Genomic DNA, 18,771 nt, shown 5'->3' with positions numbered 1-18,771 from the left:
AATGTCAGAATGCTGAATGCTGTAATTTTAAGTCTGTTTTTCTTTCAACACTTCCTAAAGCTTAAGGAAATAAACCAAGCTGTAAATTTAAATTAAATATTTAAAAAAAGGCTTTGTGTTTCTGTTTGATTTATGTAATTTACACTGGCTACACCTGCTTATTCCCCATAAACCTGGAATGTCACTTTTCACATGACTGAGCAACTCAACTGCTAATGAGTAGCCTTTAAGATTTTCATGTATACATCTGCCTCTATTTAATATACCAGTTTTCAGCAGAACTACTTCTGAAAAAGCCTCTTAGTGATTTTTGAGAATTACTGGTGTAACTCCTCAGCAAAAAGAATGTTGGACTGCGGCACAGGAAAGCACAACCTACCTAGCGCGAGTATCAACACTAAAAATGCAAAGGCACACACATTAGCAGTAAGCCTGATGAGGACTCGGTACACATTGACAACGCTGGCCAATAACAAAGCATGTGCCAACGTGTTTTTATTAATAGGCTACTTTCAGCAGATTCAGGAAAAGGTGAAAGGCAATCAGACCTTCATGTGACCTTCATGTATACACACCCTAAAAGGGTGAGTTTAACATAGTCTTATTTAACTTGATGAAGGCTTAATGTTTTAGGTATGTAACAAGCATCACCACAGATTTACATGCAGCTGGAACATTTTTCAAATTAATAACACTTACAAATGAACCCAAATAAGTATTTTAATAGTCAGTTTACACTTTTAAAGACTGTGTCCAATAATATCTTTATGAAACTATAATTTGACATAGAATTATATTTAGTATAGAAAAATGATCACGCTATCTTTGTACTTCTTTCATACATTTAAAAAACTCCTGGAATTGATATCAGTAAATGTTAGAATCATTTAAATATTATGGTTTAAGATTGATCAATAGATCCACTATCATTGTTCTTTATTAAAATGTCATTTAAATGTAAGAATTACCTTTGGCTATGATAAGGACTTTCTTCCTAAGTGGTCAGTAAAGCAATGCAAATCTTCCTAAACAACAGATATAGTAGGATGTAAATTTTCTCATTCTTAAATCACCTTCATTATATTAGACTAGAATTTTGCCCAGAAAATACTTGTATTTATTTCTTATTTATTTTTCAGCAAGATCTTGCTAACAAGTATTCCTTTCACATTCCCAGAATTTTAAGAGAATTCAGACTTCTGAAATCCACATTCTTTTGCAACCAAACTGCCTCATTTGCTTTTTCTATAGCTACCACCCTTGTTTCTTAATGCTAACAGCATGATTGAAATACTATATAGGGTACCAGATACAACTCACAACTCCAACATGCTGATAATCAAAACTAGTTAATGATTTTTTCTTACTGGCTGTTCTACCTATCAGAAGGCCCTCCCAGGAGAAGACTGGTCCAGAAGATACATTCTGAAAATCTCAGTACTATCAGGTTTGGAAGCCCATAAGCAGAAAATAATGTCTATTTATGTCTCATCTGCTCTCCTCCTGAAATTTAACTCTGAAGACAGAAAAATAATCCTAGTTTTATTAGCTGGCAGGTAATAGCTATATAAATAAAAGAGACAGAACTGTGATTTGTGGACAGCTTGTAATACATTTGATATTAAAAAAAAAAGTCTTTACTGTAAATGCATTTTCTGCCTAATACAATTTTATGCCTTACATATATTGTAAATAAAGGAAGATGAATGCTTCACCGTAAGCAAAGTAAAACTCAAGCTAAAATAGGTCTATCAGAAAAAAAGAACTGCTTGGAAGACGCATTTGAGTTCAGAATGCTTAATTTAAACCTATGCTATCCAACCACTTAAATAAGAAATCTGAAAGAACATACGGAGTCCATCAAGTAATGCAGTTTTCTAGCTTTTTTTATTTTCAGAGGAAAATATCTTCTTTACCTAATAGAAACCAATCTTCTTTCATTATTATTTATATCAAGTCTTTATAACATTGATAAACAGGTGCACAGAAATTTCATTTGAGAAGCAAGAAAAGCAGGCCAAAAATGCAAGAGATACTTATTAAATGTGATTCTTGCATAATAATTATATAATTTCTATATTGAGTTAGAGCAATAAGATGGACAAACGTGCAAAGCATTTTAAATTATTAGATCAATGATAACATTTCATCACCAATTTACCACAGCATAAGAAAAACTGATCTGGATCTATTCCCTGAAAGTACAAGTCTTCCCTTGCTTTAGTCTGACAGTATCGTAAAAGAAGTAGTTTGGATGTAACAGGATGTGTTGTTGACATATTCTATCTTTGGATTTTCAAATAGAATAACAAAATAAAATCAATAATAAGATGCTTTTTTTTTCCAAGAGCCCAGGCTCTAGGCATTATTGCTCGGGAAAAAAAAAAAAGAAAACAAAAAAAGATAAATAATTCATATCCTATTGAATTCAATTCTAAAAGTTTAGTCAAACCAAACTAATGATCAAAACCATATACCAGCATCTACAGCTGTTTGCTTGGGGGTTTTTTAACTTTAACTATATTCAGGTGATACTTCATTAAGATATGTAAGCAAACCAAGTATTCTTAAAGTTGTGGTCTCCATAGTTTCATCTCTTAATGAAATAGATGTCCAAAAGCAACCATTTGTCAATGTTCTGTCACTTCTTTATTTTAATAATAAATTTGTATATCCAGTGTTCTGTCTTATGCTTTAATTACCCATCAGAGAGAGAAAAGCTTATATGCACATCCATTTACATTCAATCCACATTACCTGTCAAATTTCATGAAATATTTCATGGAAATAAATGTACTCCTCCTGAGAGAAATGCAGATCTATTGAAGCTGTGCCTGTAAGGCTTATATGCTTTACAGCATTTCCTAAATTCAGAGAAACAATTGAGCAGTGATCCCTCCATCAACACATGCACATATATCAGAATTTGAAAAGTAACTCGCCTTTGAAGAACAAATTAGAAATGTTTTTCTTCAATGCCTCACAGCAATTTTAAAAACACTGTATCTTTACGCAGCTGGAATTCCAATAGTACACATGGCAAGCCATGAATGAGGACAAATATTTAACTCAATAACTTCACTTCTGCTGCACACAAACACCTTGGCGGTTTGGGTTTTTTTAATATATATTTTTATCAGTTCTCCTCCTTTAAGAATTTTCAATGTTACCATTTTCATACAAACCTGACATTGTACCTCCGTGTGTTTTTCCCTATTCATTAAATCCATATGAATCATCCAATTACCCCCCTCCCTGCTATTAGTCAAGGTAGTCAAAACTTGTTGACAGCTTTTTTTTTTCCAAGGCTGCATGTGCTTCCAGAAACACCTCCTCAAGTGGAGGTCTTCCTTATTTGCCCCACTGAGATTACCTACAAACTGTGGGCTATTTGCATCACCAGCACTACACAGGTTAACAACGACAACCACCACTGACACTCCCAAGGGACTGTCCTAATGGATCATTTGGGACCTCCTTGAGAGAGATAAAAATCAGCAGGAACTAATTTCCAGCAGAATCCTGGAAATCTGAGAAATACATCTCCTTTGTCTCCTCAGGTACATAGACTACGCTTCTCCTGGTGTGCACTGCAACAGAAAATCCCCATGAAGGACGAGTAGATTCTCTCAATACTTAAAGAGCCATGAACTGGTATGCCTCAACAGCATGTTGTGTTATGAGCTGTTTCAATCCATCCGTATGTACCTGAACTACTTTAATTGAAGGTGTAATATTAAAGGTCTGACCTTTGGAAACCAAGTATTTCAAGTTACTTGGGGATTATTCACACCAACTACTTTATATGCTTCACATTCATATGTATCCCAGGCTTCCTATATAGCTATTGAAGCACATTTGCTTCTGTCTTTAGGCAATATAATTGCATGTATTATCAAGCCAAATGGATTTGACCCTTACATGGGTGCTCAGGGAGAACAGGAAGAACTTTAAAAGTGAACAAATGGTATTGCCTTGAAGACAATAAAGTTACAGCAGAAGATGGCAAACTTGCAGCAGCATATCCTCACACACTGATAAGCAGCATGGCAACACCAAAGACATATACTTCATAAAGTATACTCAGCAAAAATTAATTCTTTAGAAACTGAAATGCTAGGGAATGTTCCCAGTAAAATGTTGCCTTGTACTACATTACTATGATAGGCTTCACTGGCATAATTTAGACATTAAAAACCAGACTGTTAATTCTATCAAAACCAGAAAGACTGAAGACAAAGAAACGTTAAGCCCTGCCTTTGCACTTGCAATTTTTTACAAGTAATCCAGACGGTTTTACAGCTTGTTTCATAGTAACTGTAGGAGTCTAACAAGCAATCACTGTTCTATGGCATTAAAACATCTTCTCTAGTAACTGTTGAGGCTGTTAAAAATACTAATAACACCCACTCACCAGAAAAGACTCAACCTACTTGTAAAGCCTAGAAAGGAGTTCACTCCAGTTCTTCAAAACTAAAAGTGATAACATGGAAAAGAAAGAAGTTTCTTGTGTTTTTTCTATCCTGACATGTATACTCCAGACTCGTATTTTGCAACAGGCAAAAAGGAAACATAAAAAAAGAAAAAATTCCATGAAAACTCAAGAAAAAATTATGGATTTGGAACTCTTAAAGGTATTTCTAGATAAAACTATATTCTTTCAAAATAATACTTCACAAAGAGAAAAAAATTCTTCCAGATGTAGACATTTAATTATCTTTGCATCTGGGTACATACTACTTCTGCAATGGCTGTTCCAGTATGTGACATCTTTCTCTTATTTCAGTTTAAATCCTAAGTTTATAATTATAAAAATAAGTTCAAAATTCCATGTGACTACCGGCCAAAACATAAAATATATTTTCTTCTGTTGTTTTCTGTTTAATAACGACTTTAATAATGTTATTAAAAGACACGAAATCAACTAATTTTGCATGCACAACATTCACATGATGTAATACTTTCTGTTAGAAATAGAAGCCACACATGATAAACTTACGTAAGAGTTCTATATGAAAAAAGTCAGCCAAACAGGTGCTCCATGGAGGGCCGAAATAAGCACTAACTCAGGGATAAGGAGCCATATGTGAAGCCTCAGCAAGAAAGATGAACAGAGAGGTTCCTATCATAAATATATTATGGGTTCAATCTTCAAGCTGCTGTGACAGGTCTGTGTTAAGCACCATGGTAGCCTCCAAAAGGCCAAACAGCTGAAGCACTTCCAGTGTGAATGGTGGCATTCAGCTGTCGAGTAAGTCAGTGTAGTGAGAGCATTGGTTACTGGGGCAGTGAGAAGGCTTCATAATGGTACTTTCTCAGTAGAAAATGTCCAGGACTGACTGGGTTTAGGAAATTAGATGGATGATGAGGTTTTCTGTAATTGTGGCCCCACTGTCAATAGTAAACAATTTCAAAACCCTGAGGTTCAAATTTTCACTAAAACACAGAATGCAGATCACTACATAAAGAACATTTTTATACAACATAAACATGCCTAAAATATAATGTAATACACTATGTTACAGTTCAAGAATGCATTTATGCCAATAAATAAATATGGCAATACTATTAAAGTCAATGTAAGACTATTCACTAACACATATCCAGTGTGAGATAGCAACAAAATTATTGCTACTATTTCCATACTTCTTAACTCAGTTGCATTGAGAAGAAAAATCTGGCCATTACAATAACATTATTGCTTAAACGATCACAGGTCTCTCACCTTCATATTCTAATAACATTATTAGAATACTGAATCTCCATTAAAAAAAAAAAAAATCACAATAGGAAGCTAAGTAACTATGAAGTTACTTCTTATTTCAACACCCTATCAGAACATGGGAGAAAATAAAAAAAACTAAAATGATGGGAAAAGCAGAGAGGATTATGAAAATAAGGTGTGGTGGGTTGACCCTGACTGGACAACAGGTACCCACCAAAGCTGCTCTATTACTCCCCTCCTCAGCTGAACAGAGGAGAGAAAATATAACATGGTTGAGATAAAGATATGGAGAGATCACTCACCCATTACCGGCATAGGCAAAACAGATTCAACTTGGGGAAATTAGTTTAATAATTACCAATCAAAATACAAGTAGGATAATGAGAAATAAAAACCCAACCAAATCTTAAGAATACCTTCCCCTTACCGCTCCCTTTTTCCCAGGCTTAACTTGATTCACAGTTTTCTCTGCCTCCTTCCCCAAGCAGCACAGGGGGACAGGGAACAGGGGTTGTGGTCAGTTCACCACACGTTGTCTCTGCTGCAACTTTCTCCCCAGGGGAGGACTCCTCACACTCTTCCCCTGCTCCAGCATGGGGTCCCTCCCACAGCAGACAGTCCTCCATGGACTTCTCCAGTGTGAGTCCTTCCCACAGGCTGCAGTTTTTCATGAACTGTTCCAGTGTGGGTCCCTTCCATGGGTGCAGCCCTTCAGGAACAGGCTGCTCCAGTGTGGGTCCCCCGTGGGGTCACCAGTCCTGCAGCAAACCTGCTCCAGCATGGGCTCCTCTCTCCACAGGGCCACAGCTCCTGACAGAAGCCTGATCCAGCACAGGCTTCTGATAGGGTCAGAGCTTTCTTTGGGCATCCCCCTGCTCTCTGGTGTGGGGTCCCCCATGTGCTGCAGGTGGAGATCTGCTCCACCATGGACCTCCATGGGCTGCAGGGGCACAGCAGCCTCATCATGGGCTGCACCAACAGTGTCTGCATATTCGTTCCTCTTACATGTCCTCACTCCTCTCTTTAGCTGCTGTTCCACTGCAGTTGTTTTCCCTTCTACGTTATCCCAGAGGTGCTGCCACCATCACTGATGAGCTCATCCTCAGCCTGTAGTGGGTCTATCTTGGAGCCAGCTCTATCAGACACAGGGGAAGCTTCTAGCACCTTATCACAGAAAACACCTCCACTACCAAAACCTTGCCATGCAAACCCAATGCTCCACTCCTCACCTCTGTAAATTGTATATTTAAGAAATATCATTCACATTCATCATTAAAATTCACATTCATCACACAGTCTTCACAAATTCCACTAACAATAAAAAAAAAAAAAATATTTTCTCACACTAAAACCAAAATATCACCAGAACCCCAAACAAAAGTGGACAATTTACACATCATACACCCTTCATCCCTTCAGCACAATTGCAAGAACTGAAATTCCCCACATTCATTTCACTCTCTAACATTGTTTAATCCATGTCCTTCCCATTACCATCCCAATTACTATACTTATAACAAATTCCTTATGCCCCATGTTGGGCAACAAAAAGGACTATGGTTGACCTTGACTGGATACGAGGTGCCTACCAAGCCACTCTGTCACTCTCTTCCTCAGTAGGACTGGGAGGGGAAAACAAGATGGAAAAAAAAAACCCTGATGAGTCAAAATAAAGGTACTTCACCACAGGTTGCTCATAGAACAAATATTCTCTACTTCCCATCAGCAGGCAATGTCCAGCCACTTAAACCGCTTTCCACGAGCAGGGCTTCAACACATACTGGTTGCTCCAGAAGGCAAATGATGTAAATAATGAAAGCCACCCCCCCCCCCCACCACCCCCCCACTTCCTCCTCCTTTCTCTTAGCTTTTTATTGCTGAGCAGAAGACATGTGATACGGGAGACATATCATATGATATCCCTTTGATCAGTTTGGTCACCTATCCTGCCCATGTCCCCCTTCCCAAGATCTACTGGTGAAGGGGCAGTGCTGGAGAGACAGCCCTGATGACCTGGGCACTGACCAGCAGTAGCTGGTTGATAACTGTTGATAACTGCTATGTTATCAACAGCTTTCCATACACAATAAAAAACACAGTGCTATGAGGGCTGCTGGCAAATCCAATTTACCCTATCTAAAACGGCCAGAGAACTATATAGCAGAAAGTTACGGTGGCCATCCAACATGAAAGTTATACTCCATGGTACAAGGAAAATATAATTCTAAAGAGCAGATATAACACCAGTACAGGAAAATAATGACATTAGATCAGAACAGCTTGGTCCTTAACAGGGCAATATTTACACTGAATTAGTTTCATGTCACAGAGGTAAAGGAATGCAGGCAGAGTAACCCTGGTCTACTATGGAGGAAAAAATATTGTTATAACAAGTAAAGCATAATTGCTGAAGATACTTGTTCTGGTCAAGCAGATTGAGAACTTTCAGGAAATGCTTGCAAGACACCCAGGAAATTTGAGGGAAAAATATCACATTCTCACATTGATGGTATGAGAATTACAGAATAATAGAATGGTTTGGGTTGGAAAGGACCTTAAGATCATCTAGTTCCAAACCTCCTACCATGAGAAGAGCCAATGAAAGAATTTTCAGAGATTTGCAGTGAATAAATCACATAACATATCTTACGGTTTGATTCATAAGGCAGTCTTCTCACTCATTAAGTAAATGAAACTTAAATAAGTGATTTCAGTTCTTTTTTCTGAAAATAAGTTATTTATCTGTTTTCAGGTACTTTCCAAAGGAGAGACATATGATGCCAGAGAGCATCAACTACACCAAAGCCCCATATAACAGTAGGAGAAATGAGCACACTACTGTCCTTTTTTAACCTCATGAAATCCGTATAAAATACAACAACATGAACCTATCTGAGAAAAGACAGTAAGCTTTTCACATTAACTGACTTAAAAGCCTATGAAAAGTAAGGTGCTCTTAGTCAGCTGTTCACTATCCATATTGTACAGGTGAAGAAATTGAAGCAAAATATTAGTTCTCTATATAGCTTCATCAAGACATTAAGAAAGGAAAACCAGCACTCAGAACTTGCTGACCTCAAGCCTTAATCCTGCACAGCATTCTGCCCATCTCATCATAGCACACAGGAGTCAGAGACCTTTACTGTATATTAAAGTATATTTAAATATTATGCACCTAAGAAAAGAAGTCTGATAACTAAATATCATGGATATTTAGTATATTCAATATTCAGCACAAAGTAATTTTTGTTACCTTCAGTGTGCACCATAAGAATCATAGGCTGTGTAAAGAAGACAGAAGTATATAATGTACAGAACAAATTTCTGGTTTCTTATTAATGAACAGAATGGCTAGTCAGAACCACACATAACAATTTTGCAGGGTAGTAATACTAATAAACTTAATGTCTGCCATGTATAACTGAAACAGGAAAAAAAAACCTTTTGTACTACATGAATAACACAGCAATCCCTTTTAAAAAGTTCAGTGGATTTTTTTAAAACCATACAGCTTCTTTTTTCACAATAATAGACAGATTTTTCTCTATGTAATGTATTTACCTAATTAATAATATGTACTGTGGAGCATTTTGTTAGCCCATGAAAAATCCACTACACAATTCCTCTGAAATCCTCTACCTTGGATTCTATATTTCCCATTTAAATTTATCATCATGCTGTGAGCATAACGATGGCTGCTTGCCAATTACATTAAAGCGCCCTGTCTGGAACCCATCATTAGTTTAAGTCCACTTTTCAGGGAGGAATAATTCAATCATTTTATATTTTGTAGAGCTCTGGATCAATTCAAACAGGTAATAAGACCAGTTTTAAAAGGCATTCTTCCTTCAATTTGGAAGAAAGAAATGTTATTTACAACATTTCTTACAGTGCCACTGAAGAAACTGTGTGCAAACCTCAGATAAAAGAAATCCCACCTGTTTCCTCTCATGCTTCACACTAGAAGACACAAGCTTTAGTAAAGGAGACATAAATATAGAAAAGTTATTGGTACTCTGCTACATAAAATATTTTTCTTCTGATAGGATGGTGATAAAGCAGAGCTTGGTCCTAAACCCCCATTCATCTCACTTTGTAGTGACTGTGAACACTTTCCTCCACTCACACAGCTTATAAAACTATCTACTGATGACTCAAAAAGCCACCTGTTGCACCAACTTATCACGTATACCCACTTAATATCTCTTTTTAGCCATGCCACTGTCACTTTGAAATGATGATTCTCCCATCTTCACTTTCAAACTCTTTCTGCCTTTTTCCATCACTACCACAACTATTATTCTCTTAAATCTTTCAAGACTATGTGCTATATTTTTTCCTTGTTCTTCCTTCTCTTTACGCTCATCAGTTATCCAAAATCTTTTTCTAGTATCCAGTATTTTATTTCCACACACATTTCAGCAAGCACTGCCATTCAACGACTCAGCGCTTCTATTAATAGGGTCTTGTTCTGGCCCTGAGTTATTCTCTTACTGATCCCTTTCAGCTTCACTGGCAATTTTTGTGCAACAACACTGTTGTCAAACCACATGCTTTCGACTCTGTCTGCAAGTCCTTCTCTGATGCCATTTCAAAATTCAAATTTATAACACTGTCCTGAAACTGCTGAAAACGCAATGTTTAAACCCGCTCTGCTGAGCCCAGTTCCTGCCCATCAGGAATTCCTGGCCATAATCTTCAAATCCCTTTTGTTAAGCTCCTTCATTCAAAGGCCACCTCTTCTTTGCCTTCAAGTTGCTCTTTTATTAATACTTACCTCCAGCCCACATACAAAGCAGACAGGTGATTCATTCTGACACGTATACGCATTTACATTCAACTCTACTTACACCCATGTGCAACCTGACACTGTTGGTGAGGCGGTTTATATCAGAAATACAACCTGAACTATACAAACTGCAACATGGCAGAAGAAAGAAAAAATATTTTATATACTGCTTTTTTTTTAGCTCATTTACAATACATTCATAATGTTTGCAGTGATAGGGTGTTTGTCCAGTCCTGCAGCCATGTTCACACAGTCACATATGATGAATGACAGAATTTCACTACTTCTGAACTACTGAAATACGGTATTATAAATTAGGTGCAGCCAATATGTAATGTCTGTGATCACTGGATAATGTGGGAAAAGTACCATTTCATCTGTCCAGCTGCTACTCCGCCTGTTACATCTGGTACTTATCCTCAACCTATCAATTGGATTTATATTAATGGCTTCCTTGGTTATTTTTTTCCTACATGCTATTCTGCAGTGAAGAGACTTGATATTGTCAATTAAAAGCTCACACTTGCATTTCTTCAACAGCACATCACACACCTGATCAAATTTGAGAGAGAAACTGCGTCTGACTAGTTTTCTAAATGAGCTGCATGAAACATCAGCTCATTCATCAATAAATGGCTCTGTTATTTTGTTATTTTAAAATTTTATATAATAATTGGACAATATAGTATCCTTCACCCTCCTTCTATACATTGGGATGGGTTTTTTTCAGATGATAAATAGATCAAATGCAAAGATATTTAATATATGAACATGCTATTATGAAACGTGCACAATCCCCTATTTATAAGTAAAGATTTAAAGCTTGCTACATTGTGGGAACTATGCAGTTCAATTTTTATCATTGGGATAGTTACGTAATCCCATCTAAATAAAGTGTTATTCAGACTGGTCAGCATGACTGGCCGTGTGCAGAAATGGCTAGATCAGAACTATCATACTTTTGCAGATGCTGCTCAACCCCTTACAGAACCTGCAGAAGGTGGCTTGGGAAAAGGCAGAGATTACATTACCACACTGCTGGCAACTCAGCCATCTTAGACACAGATCTAAGGAGTTTCAGTTTGCTTTCCAGAAAGAAAAGAAAAAGAGCATACTGAAATGGAGAGCAAACTTCTATAAGCAAAAGAAACAACTGTAAAATTTATAAATGAAAATGTAAAAGATGTTTCCTGCTGGTGATACAGACATGCTGTTAAATTTCAAAGAGGCCTACTGTTGAATGTGAAATATGAGTATTAATGACCTGAACACAGAAAATGCCCTATAACCAATTTATGAAATGGCTTTTATTTCCAGATCACGAAGAAATGTGTGCAAAAGAGCTGTGCATCTTGTAGCTGAAGAAGAAAAAACTGGGACAAAAGATGAACAAAAAAAAAATCCTAGAAAATGGACTAGTTAATTTCTTTCGTCATAAACTTTGCTGAACATACTTGAGGGAAATAGAGATGGCTACAACACAGGGGAACAAGGACTGGTGCATACTGCTCAGTGATCACTCAGCTGAGCAATAACTTGGTGCCTTCAAGAAGCTGTGAGTTTAACGCACAGCTGAAGTGCATCACCAAGGAGAGAAATCCAATCTCCATAGAGATTATTTATGACAAAGTGCACCTAACTGAGGCCCAATTTGTTTGTGGAATTGCAGTCATTCCATTTCAACTAAACAACAAATGAATCTGCCTTGCAGAGGATTGGTTCAGGGCATAAAAGAAAACAAGAGAACAAGATACAACACTTCATTTACACACCAATTTACAGGCTCACTTACAGAAATGATTGATAAAGCCTTTTTTTTCCCTTTAAGCAGAGGACTATCTAAAACAGAAGGCCTCTGAATCACATCTAAAATTTTTCCTCTATAGAGTGAGCACTTATTTCAGGTTTATTAATGTATACTCATTGGCTTCAAACTCATACTTTGTCTCATTATTTTTTACAGTTTCCCAATTTACTTTACATGGTTAAAACGTAAGCTTTTGTCAGACTAAAGAAACTACCATAATTCTTGTTTTATATAAAACACACTCTAAGATTCAATTTCCACAAGCAAAAAGAAGTCAGGGCAGAGTGTAGGCTGGCAGCTCCCCATGAGCAGGGGTACTGGGAGTGGTGGTCACAGACTTCCTGCAGCCACAGCAAGGCAGCAGGGTAGCCCCAGGCACCAGACACCTCTGTGGGAAGGTGCTTTTCTAATTAATCCTGTTAAAATTTCATTATATATGCTATCTGAAAGCACTCTGTTTGAAAGAGCTCACATTTTACACTGGAGGTGCTGCGAAAACACTGAAATCATCTAACATAGGCTAATGTATCAATATCACTTGGCTTAATTTTATTCAAAATTAACTTTCAGTATGTTCAGTGAATATTGAAAGCTGAAGAGGAATTTTAGTCACCCGTTACAGCCTTGGTCAATTTCTGCTCCTTTTCTCACCCTTATCTTCCACAGGAAGACTTCTCATTCCTCCACAAAGCTCATATGAACATTACCACAGTCACCAAAAATGACCACACATTAAATAGTAAAGCAAAATATTTGGTGACAGGCTGGGCAACATTACAAGAGAGGCGCTGCTGCAGACTTGAAGACAGAGTAGGAAAACCATGGAACTGTTAAGAAATGGTAATCAGCGCATCCAGAAAAAAATCACAGGTGCACGTAGAGGGGTAGAGAAAATAATCAGTGTTCACTAATTAAAAACAAAGCTATAATCTTAGACACACCTAAAATGAATTCTCAAATTCCAGGTCTTAAAAATTACCAAAAATGGCTAGTAGCAGTGCACATGAGATCCATTTTTCAAAAGAAGTACTGAAAAAATACTTCTTAAATAGAAAAAAAAGTACTGACAATGCAATCCAATATGTTTCCAAGCAGAAGAGGTAACAGTTAGTCCAAACAATCAAATAGACAAAAGACAAAAGGTCAAAACCAGAGAACTAGACTAATTTGGAGGATCTATATTTGAAATTATGGGATAAATCAGCACCTGCTAAAGAGTCATGCAGAACGAACTGCAAATAAGAATATACAAAAAGCCCAGTAATTAAACTCTGCTTCTCCAAAAGCTGTACATGAAAAGAAGAACCTATATCAAGCATAAAAAAAATTGTTTTACCCTGGGAATTAAAGCAAAAATATGAAGGAGAGAGAGTCTTCTCTCAGCTTCTCAAATGCGTTATGTAGCAGAAGTAGATGTATGGTATTTTTAACTGAGAACTTCCACACTTTAAATGACACACAGTTATAACTGAAATTTGGAAAGGGAGGGAGGGAGGGAGGACAGGAAGGAAAGGAAGGAAAGGAAGGAAAGGAAGGAAAGGAAGGACAGGAAGGAAAGGAAGGAAAGAAGGACCTTCTGTTCATGATACAACAATGATAGTGGGAATCTGTGTGGAAAGAACACAGAATTAAATTAGCCAAAGAAGAGACACAGGACTCCCAAGATTGAGCTGGATGTGAGAAATGCGTATCTATGTTTTTAACTAGCTCCCCAGTATCTTATTTTCAATAGTTACGCTTACCAGAGTATCTGCTTTATACACAATTCAAATAAAATTAATATTACTAACAGCACTAAATTTGAAACACTACAAAATTAAGTCAAAATGGAGCAGCTGGTGTCAGAAAAGGTAAAGGAGCAAAAAGCCTGACCATCAATTTAAGTAACACTACAAAAGATGGTTTAACTTAATACTTCCTTGTTTCACCAATTATGCAAACTCTTTTGACTGTGTGATTATGAAATATTGTGAGAAGCGATGTGTGAAATGGGATTTCCTACACACACCATAGAATGATAAGCAATATATGTTAGCTGTAGGGAAAATATCAGTAGATGTGACAGGACAGTTTAAACTGAGGAATATATTTGCCACAGAAGTGTTCAATTGCCTTTGGTTTAAATATATATGTCTACTTAATAATGTGTGACTCACTGGAGGCTTCTGGTCAAAGAATGAAACTTAGACTTGTCATACAATCAAATTACAGTATATAAATTACCTGAACACAGAAGAAATGAAACATTATTAAGTAAGAACTGACAATAAAATAAAAACATTAGAAATTACCTATGAACATAGCTCAAATATAACACAGTTACCAAGGCATTAAGGTAGGAGCATTAGACACTGGTGATAAATTGGCAATATTTTGGATATATCGTAAATAGTATCATAGAATCATAGAATAGTTAGGCTTGGAAAGGACCTTAAGATCATCAAGTTCCAACTCCCCTGCCATGGGCAGGGACACCTTGCTCTAAACCATATCACTCAAGGCCTCGTCCAACCTGGCCTTGAACACTGCCAGGGATGGAGCATTCACAACCTCCCTGAGCAACCTATTCCAGTGCCTCACGACCCTAACAGGAAAGAATTTCCTCCTTATATCCAATCTAAACTTCCCCTGTTTAAGTTTTAACCCATTACCCCTTGTCCTGTCACTACAGTCCCTAATGAAGAGTCCATCCCCAGCATCTCTATAGGCCCCCTTCAGATACTGGAAGACTGCTATGAGGTCTCCACGCAGCCTTCTCCAGGCTGAACAGCCCCAACTTTCTCAGCCTGTCTTCATATGGGAGGTGCTCCAGTCGCCTGATCATTCTCGTGGCCCTCCTCTGGACTTGTTCCAACAGATCCATGTCCTTTTTACGTTGAGGACACCAGAACTGCACACAATACTCCAAGTGAGGTCTCATGAGAGCAGAATAAAAGGGCAGGAGGAAAGGTGTAAATCTGAATGATGTATACTATCCTGAGCATGAGGCTGGATAATTCTGTATATATTCATTATATGTTTCTGTATAAAGCTCTGTGAAGCTTTCTGTCTGTACGCTCAAGTTGGGAAGCTTCATTTTTTTTGAAGGTGATAGTGTTTTTCTGAGTAACTTCTAATTTTGAACATAAGTTTGAGACTCATCGATGGGCTAGAGGCTTTCAGGGTTTGATGCTATCAAAGCCTACTATAGATATCTCAGGACATAAAGAGAATCTCTTTTATTTCTGACTACTGCAATCTTACTTTAAAAAAATAAAAAAAAAAACCAACTAAAAAGGTGTTCATACTTGGTGAGAAACAAGTTCTTGGAGGTTTTCTCCTTTGGTTTCAGAAAGGTAAATAAAAGAATTCTGTGTCTTTGTGTTCACTGTACACGACATCTAGCTCAATGGCAGAAAATGAAGAGCCATTCTGAATGGCACTGTCATCCTGCAACAACTGTAACTATCTGACTAAAAAAGTCACCTGCAAATGTAATCATCTCCACTAAGCAGCAACATAATCATTCAGAAATATGTAAGACTGTTAGCCAAGAAAATGATTTCTACTATCGGAAAAAAAAAGAAATACTGCCTTAATAATGTGAGAAAAATAGGAAGACCTTTGATAAAACCTATGATTTAATATTTTACTTCAATTAATGCTAGGTAATAATTTTACTCGACTTTATATGTTTTGGTCCTGCTATCTCCCCACCTATATTCCAACCAAATATATTACCTTCTAATTTCATCAAGAAAATATTACAGACTTGAATTTATTTTTTTAACATATTTTGTATCATTAGTGCATGTATTTCAAAGGAATCAGAACTTCTGTCTGTCCTGGTGAATGTTGAAAATGTGGATGGTTAAGAGACTCCTAACAATGCCATTTCTTTGAAGATCTGCTACAAGCAGACTTTTGACATGTCCTGTTCTATTTTCCTTTTCTTCTTTCTTCCCCTTCTAAGGCTTCTTTTCATCTTACATTGCCTCTGAATTAAGGATGGATTTTAGTTTTTATTTTTTTATACTAATCATCATGGTTAAATTGTTTGAGACCAACTTGCTTTGGAAAAGCCAAGACACACAAATATGTTTCTGTCACTAACTGACACATATTTTTATCAGACATCATAAGTTTACCCAGTAATAATGCTTCTGAAAGTATGGGAGCGGTACACATATCTTGGCAGCCATTTAAGGAGCAAACTAGAAAGTAACGCTTGGCGTTGAAAAAGTCTGATACAATATTACTGATTTAGCATGTTTTCTTTCTGTTGTTAAGAAGTTGTATATTATTTGCTTCTCCCACCATCAATCAAATATATTTTTCAAGTAAGGAAAATTCCAAAGAAAGAGGATTTTTACCTCTGTTAGTAACTTGCATTTTGCCCGAGGTCTACATTAGAAGAGTATAAGAGCTTCCAAAATACTCTTTTGTCAGAGCTCTGAGTGTATCCTCCCCAGGAACATTCCTTAGATTATTTCCTGCTTCTACGGACACTCTATTCTTCTTTTTATCCATGTTTATCTAACCCAGAACTGCCTTTCAATCCACTTGTCACTCTTCACCAGGATTCTTTGCTCTTTGGCTGCATTTATAATGCACCTAATTCACTGTCCTTTGCACTTACTTTATTCTTGGTGCCTCACTGAGGTACTTCCCAAGAGATTTTATCTCAAGCCATAAACTGTGCAGACTGTAGCCAGTCTCTGGATTCCAAGATTCATTTTAGTTTTGGCAGCACTCATACGCTCACATAATATGACACAAGAATGTGAAGGGTATCACAGATAAAATTTCTGTTAAATAAAAATTTAAAGTACACAGCATCTTTCAGATACTCTAACTTAAAAAACACACAGAAGACCATAGATTTAACAAAAAAAAAAACCCAAAACCGACCCACAATTAGCCCCCACAAACAGCTGTTTTTAGTATTTCTTCGTATTCAAAGCACAGTGGTAATTAACAGATCTGGAATAATTTACACAGATATGACCAAGTATACTTGCTGCCAGAGTTCAGTCTCCTGCCTCTCTCTAACTAGAAAGCTACGTTTTCCTGTAGGATTGCTATTTCAGATCAGTAACAAATCTTTTTAACATGAAATAATATTTAACAAAGGATGAGTTTTTTTAAATGCTTATTCTAAATCTCTCTTTAGTTCATATTCGTATTCATTACCGCAGAACCAAATGCATGTATGGAGGGAAAATGTACTGCAGGACAGCATTAAGCAGGATATTGTTGAATCAGTGTCTTTTCAGGTTACAGCATTTAAAATGCTCACAACATTCAACTACAGGATGTAAAATATTCTACTTGGAAACCACAACTTAAAAGACTTACTCATTTGATTTTCTTCTTGATATATATTCATTCAGTTTTAACTACTCTTACTAATCGCCTTTTCTACACAGTTTAAGTAAAGAAATACACAGCAAAACCAATATGGTAAAGCCATTTCACAGATGACAAAATTCTTTGAAGCAACAGTTATAGCAACAACTTATTGTATGCAAAGTAAAACAAATCTGTCTTCATGGAGGACTGTCAGAATACACAATAACTTACTGATTAGATAACTGATGAGTCTAACATACTGACATTTTGTAGCAACCACGCAAATCACTTACTGTGTTCCTCTAGAAATTGGCTAGTTCTGTATCAATGAAGAGTTCTAATCTCATCTGGTGTTTTCTAAATTGGTTGTGGATTCTTCAAATAAGATGTATCATCTTGCATTCAATGAAAAGCAAAAATAATCTGAGAGGCATTTTTTTCAACACTTTTGTAAAAGAAATATGCTCCAATTATCTACAAACATGAAAGTTTAAAATCATTCAGTACATCTGCCTTTCCTAAGACTACCTCTTCTCCAAACAGTTCTTCCCCAGACAGCTCTTCTTTTGTACAAGAACTAACAAAAGCAGTTATAGTGTAAGCAAACGGCTTCATTATGGCCAAAACTGCAGCTCCACATTGTAAAGTGGGCATCAATGAAGGAGGAGAGCACCAAGCGATGAGTAAAACATCTCTATGGCTATGAACATGTCTCTTCTGACAAACTCAGGAATTACCTCAAATATATTCCTTCCAGTACTCCTGGCTGAGGACAGCACATAACACTGCTGCTGCTCTGACAACCTGGTCTGTTTAACACAGGAGGAGATAAAAGTTCTCTAGTATAAAAAAGAGACGGATCAGACACAGATTATCCTGCATTAAGAAGCCTCTGATTAGGAGTATGTCTGACAGCTGTTGGACAACTGCAGGAAATATCCCTGGCTAGCAAACCTCAACAGGTCTGAGATGATGTGCTACCACAGAAAAGCATAAGTTAGTCACTGCTTTTACAGCCTTGAGGAAAAAAATGAATAATCTTCTTGATTTAATTTTTCTCTTTATTCTCTGAATCATCAGCATTTGGTACTTAAATAGTAATTAATGAAAAAAAATGTT

The 18,771-nt window shown here is 36.8% G+C and overlaps 1 protein-coding gene across 2 annotated transcripts in view; it reads right to left on the bottom strand.

The window, feature by feature from the left end:
- IMMP2L (inner mitochondrial membrane peptidase subunit 2) overlaps positions 1-18,771 on the bottom strand; it is a 180,175-nt gene that overhangs the window by 42,545 nt on the left and 118,859 nt on the right. The window contains exon 4 of one of the 2 annotated variants that reach the window (XM_061373107.1): positions 7,296-7,347. The exons of the other annotated variant lie outside the window; for it this stretch is intronic. Within the exon in view, the coding sequence (XP_061229091.1) occupies positions 7,311-7,347 (37 nt within the window). The 3' untranslated portion in view covers positions 7,296-7,310. Of the gene's footprint in view, positions 1-7,295; positions 7,348-18,771 lie in introns of those variants that run through there. 2 annotated transcript variants of the gene reach the window in all.

The sequence above is a fragment of the Neopsephotus bourkii genome, unplaced genomic scaffold (genome assembly GCF_033783945.1).
Source record: "Neopsephotus bourkii isolate Nb327-2 ecotype Australia unplaced genomic scaffold, CSIRO-AGI_Nbou_v1 NB_1624, whole genome shotgun sequence".
Lineage (NCBI taxonomy): Eukaryota > Metazoa > Chordata > Aves > Psittaciformes > Psittacidae > Neopsephotus > Neopsephotus bourkii.
The sequence above is the reverse complement of the archived record's forward strand: the minus strand, read 5'-3'. Positions and strand labels throughout refer to the sequence as shown.